Source organism: Primulina eburnea, chromosome 18 (genome assembly GCF_022965805.1).
Source record: "Primulina eburnea isolate SZY01 chromosome 18, ASM2296580v1, whole genome shotgun sequence".
In the NCBI taxonomy this organism is placed as follows: Eukaryota; Viridiplantae; Streptophyta; class Magnoliopsida; order Lamiales; family Gesneriaceae; genus Primulina; species Primulina eburnea.
In genome coordinates, this window is record NC_133118.1 from 6,123,838 (window position 1) to 6,128,410 (window position 4,573).

Consider the following 4,573-nt stretch of genomic DNA (forward strand, 5'->3'; position numbering starts at 1 on the left):
TTATTTACATTATACACTTTATATTGTCTATTTTCATATCTAACAGTTGTGTTAACAGTTGCTTGATTTGAATATTTAATATATCAAAAGTATAATCAAATTATTTTCGTACTTATTCACGTTAAGTGGTCCAGAAAATTCTAGTTGTTTAAGAAAGTACCTTAACAACCTAAAAATAGTTAAGGAAGAAACGATTTTAGCAAATATTTTAACAGAATTTATTTACTCCTTTTAAACTGTTCTGATCCCAAAAAATACCAAACCTATCTCCTATGAATCGACGACGATAATATAGTAAGATGCATCATAATTTTGTGAACTCTGTATATTTGCAGTTCCCATATGATATAATTATTCATATTATGATAGAGTAAGTGAATTCTTGATCAATATTAGTTGTAACTTCGATTTTCTTATACCAACATTTTATTAGACGAGCATGTCGCACAAGATTTTCCCAATTCAATTTACCTAGCTATAAACTCAATTTACCTAGCTATAAACATGCTTTGCAAGATATTATATTAATACACAGGTTTACATAGTTCACACCAAATTATAGCAACTACACATCCATCTTCATAAAAAAAAGGTGCATTTAGCTAACGAAACCATCGTTCTAGAAGTCAACCCTTAAATGCAAATATATATATATATAATGAGAATAAATAGAAGCTTCTGAGGAATTTTGTTCCTGGGCAAAGACTTGACCCAACACAGCCAATTTTCTTGATCATATCCTCCAAATAATTAACCCATCGACGAATAATATAATTGTCCATCTAGAAGCATGATTTTCATATGTATACGAAACATATAAATTTAATATACAACTTTTAAATTTAATAAACTATCATATAACTTAATATACACCAATATTCATCGCCACACGATATGCACATGCATATATATCAAACTTTAATATAAACATCATTTTGTATATACTAAATGTTCATACAACTAGTAATTATATTATATTATAATAAAGACAAAAACTTGTGTGAGACGGTCTCACGGGTCATATTTTATGAGACAGATATCTTATTTGGGTCATCCATGAAAAATATTACCTTTTATTGTGAATATCTGTAGAGTTGATCCGTCTCAAAGATAAAGATTCGTGAAACTGTCTCACAAGAGACCTACTCTATAATAAATATTTATTTTTCATAGTAATTTATATTTCATAAAAAAAAAGTATATTATCGAGAGGGATTTTTTTATAAATTTTTAGTTTTTTGATAAACTTGGAAGTTTCTCCAAGAGTTTCACACTAGCTAGTTAATACTTTAATTTACATAAATTATATATATAAATGACATTGACTGCTTGGCTCTCATTTTCTTGGATTTAATCCATTCAACTGAAGAAAAAATAAATAGCCCATCGATCCAAAAACATCATCGAAAGGAACCAAATCAAAATTAGACACGTTAATAACCAGATGTTCATCTGTGGCAGTGCAAGCTTCAGTCATCAAGATGAAGATGATAGAGTAATCAGTTCGTATCCGGCACCGAAGAGAACGACGAAAAAGAGCTTGAGTTTCTGCAGGATCGGCAAGAATTACACCACGAAGAACCCTTATGCAAACCGAGGATTGGACAAATTCTACGCCCTTTTGTCCGAACTTGACGAGAAGCGACAGATGATCTACGCACGGATGGGTTCCGAAGCGATCTCCTTCGTGCAGTTTGTCTACTCTAACGACTCGGATAAAATCAAGCCGGTGGTGGTGAGGGTTAAGGAAAGAAAAGAAGAAGCTAACCCTACAAACCTCGCCAAGAAACCGGTCATTACTACTGTAAATAATCCGGTCGGAATACGCAGGAGTCATTCCGCGATAGGATCCGAAAAAGTTCATCAAGAGAAGATTAATCAGGTGCCCGATGAAAAACAAACGCAGAAGAAAAAGTCATGCCTCACATGTAGCGAGAGTTTTAAGGTTGAAAACTTGAGACAACCTTTTTGCTCTTTCCCAATGATGGTGGTCTTGATTTTGATCTTTCTGGCTATCTTTGGACGATCTTTCGCGATATTGTGCGCTTCGATCGGATGGTATTTGATCCCTGGAGTCACAGGAGATAGCTGGATTTCGTCACCACATGCAAGAAAGGCGAAGAGGAAGGATTTCGATAGGAAATCGAGTGAAATAACGAAGATTGCGAATAAGGATAATAATGATATTGGTGTTCCAACTTATCCAACCAGTGTTGTCAATAAGTCTGCCAAGTAACATAGTGGCCAATGAAGAAGATAGTGAACATTGGTGCTCCTAAGTTCTTCATCTCAATTTTTTTTTTTGTAAAATTTGGAATCTTGAGAGGCCGGCTCGAAATGTAAATATTTTTGTTCGATTCGTGTTAATAAGTTTGTTCGAATGTTTGCGAAAAACCGAGGCAAGAGTACTAGATCATTTCTGGTGTTAGATCTGCCTAGTTCTGGTCTTGTTTTTTCTGGTTTTGTGCATGCATATTTGTTCTTGTTATTATTTTATTTTATTTTTAGCTGTTTGATTTTGAGTATGTTGATTTGATTAATTGCATTGAATGAATCCATATATTTGACTTGTTCTTTGCGCGTAACATTATGTATGAAATCAATGTTCATGTTCAACTTCAACGCTAGCTCTTCATGAAATACGTGTGATCTGCTCAAAATTTGTGTTCTTTTTATGTCAATGTTGGTATTCTCTGAAATCGGAACAAAAGTTCAGTGAAGTTCATATATCTTTTTATTCAGAAATTTGGTTTCAATTTTCTTGCTTATGATGATTTTAGAGCTAAAATGTTGGATATTTTATGAAGGGAAGATTACGATTTTTGGGTTTTGATGACGTCAAGTTGCATAACTTGTTTTGAGTTTTAGTCATGTAACTTGTCCAAATTGCTGGATAAAGATCAAATTTTGACATGTTACACGACTGATACACAAAATAGGTCAACTTACGTTACTGAAATCATAATTTTCTCTTTTATATATGAATTATGTGTGATTTTGTGGCTTGAGTACAAGTTACTTTAAGTCATGTGTTATCTTAATAGTTGATCTGATGGTCATATTTACCACATTAACAATATACATATTATTATTAATCATATGTTAAAATATAGACTTTTTGATACACAATCGCTTGATCATAGCAATATGAAATTAAAGTAGGTACACGGAGTATCTACTTATCATGTATATTTGCCAAAAAAATTAGCATTAATGCAATAAATTGAGTTTGTTTTTTGCACAATTATTAACCTTAATTTTCGATGAACTTCACAATTTTAGCCTAAAATGTCAGCAATACCGAGTGTCATGTTAGCGACGTTCCATATCGATATTTTGACGAAAATTGAATTAAAAATATTAAATATCAATTATTGTACAGAGATCAAGTTTTGAGCAATTAAAATGAAATGTTATTAATTTATCCCTTTCAGACTGAGAAAAATAGTTCACGATAAACCAAATAGAACATCGATTGACCATGGATTTAGGGTAGATTATTAACAGAAGGTTATGACCGTCATATTAAATAAATAAATCAAACAGAAGGTTTCTTTGAACAACCTCTTCACAATTTTGTATTTTTTACTAGTATTTTATTTTAGAGCAAGTTTTTATGAGACGGTCTCACGTGAGTTTCTGTGTTTATTTTATGTTATACTAGCGGATTCTGACATATACGATGTGTGTGTGTTCGTGTCTTATGTAAAAGAATAAAGAAAGAAGTAATTTTTTTTTAAATTTGAAAATAAAAGTTGTAAAATTTTGAAATTGAAATGATGTGAGATAAAATAAAATATATAATAAAATCATGTAGTTAGATGTGAGATATTTAGACAAATCCAAAATTAAGTCAGGACTCCAAATATAAAGTTAGCACACAAAAAATTAATGTAAATTTAGTTATTTCTAATCAAACATCAATGAAATTAATTACATAAAAATATAATATATCCAAAACTAATTCATAAATTTCAATTTCTCAAAGATACAAGAGACTCAAAATTCAATCATTCTGAAATATAAAATATCCAAAACTAAATTCATAAATTTGTTATGGATATTATAAGAAAGGCAAAAACTTATGTGAGACGGTCTCACGGGTATTATTTGTGAGACGGCTCTCTTATTTGGTTTACCCATAAAAGAGTATTACTTTTTATGCTAAGAGTACTATTTTTTATTGTGAATATGGGTATTGTTGACCCGTCTCACATATTATGATCCGTGAGACGGTCTCACATGAGACTCACTCTATAAGAAAAGAAACCCACGTCGTTTTAAACTCTATATCAAAATTTTAATGTAATGTCCGGTTATCTCTACAAATGATCTCATTGCTAATTACGTTGTTATGGCTATCATTACGGGTTTAAAATCTTCATTATCATATGTTTAAGTTTTATATGACATGATATATGGTAAATATAATATCATTCATTTTATGAAAATGAAATAGGATTGTACAAACTATGTAAATGTATGGATATTACTTTCTAGAACATTGATGCATTAGTATTGACATTGAAATATGTAAATCTAGAAAAATTACTCCAACAAGTGTTCTTATGTT

At 30.9% G+C, this 4,573-nt stretch overlaps 1 protein-coding gene across 1 annotated transcript; it reads left to right on the plus strand.

The window, feature by feature from the left end:
• Positions 1–1,349: 1,349 nt before the first annotated feature.
• Positions 1,350–2,525, plus strand: LOC140819734 (uncharacterized). The gene has a single exon (XM_073179916.1). The coding sequence runs from the start codon at positions 1,445–1,447 to the stop codon at positions 2,234–2,236; it is 792 nt and encodes a 263-aa protein (XP_073036017.1). The 5' UTR covers positions 1,350–1,444; the 3' UTR covers positions 2,237–2,525.
• Positions 2,526–4,573: the final 2,048 nt, after the last annotated feature.

What these genes read in the sequence shown, in the direction of transcription:
- LOC140819734 (XM_073179916.1), top strand. Translation starts at nt 1,445, where the DNA reads ATGTTCATCTGTGGCAGTGCAAGCTTCAGTCATCAAGATGAAGATGAT.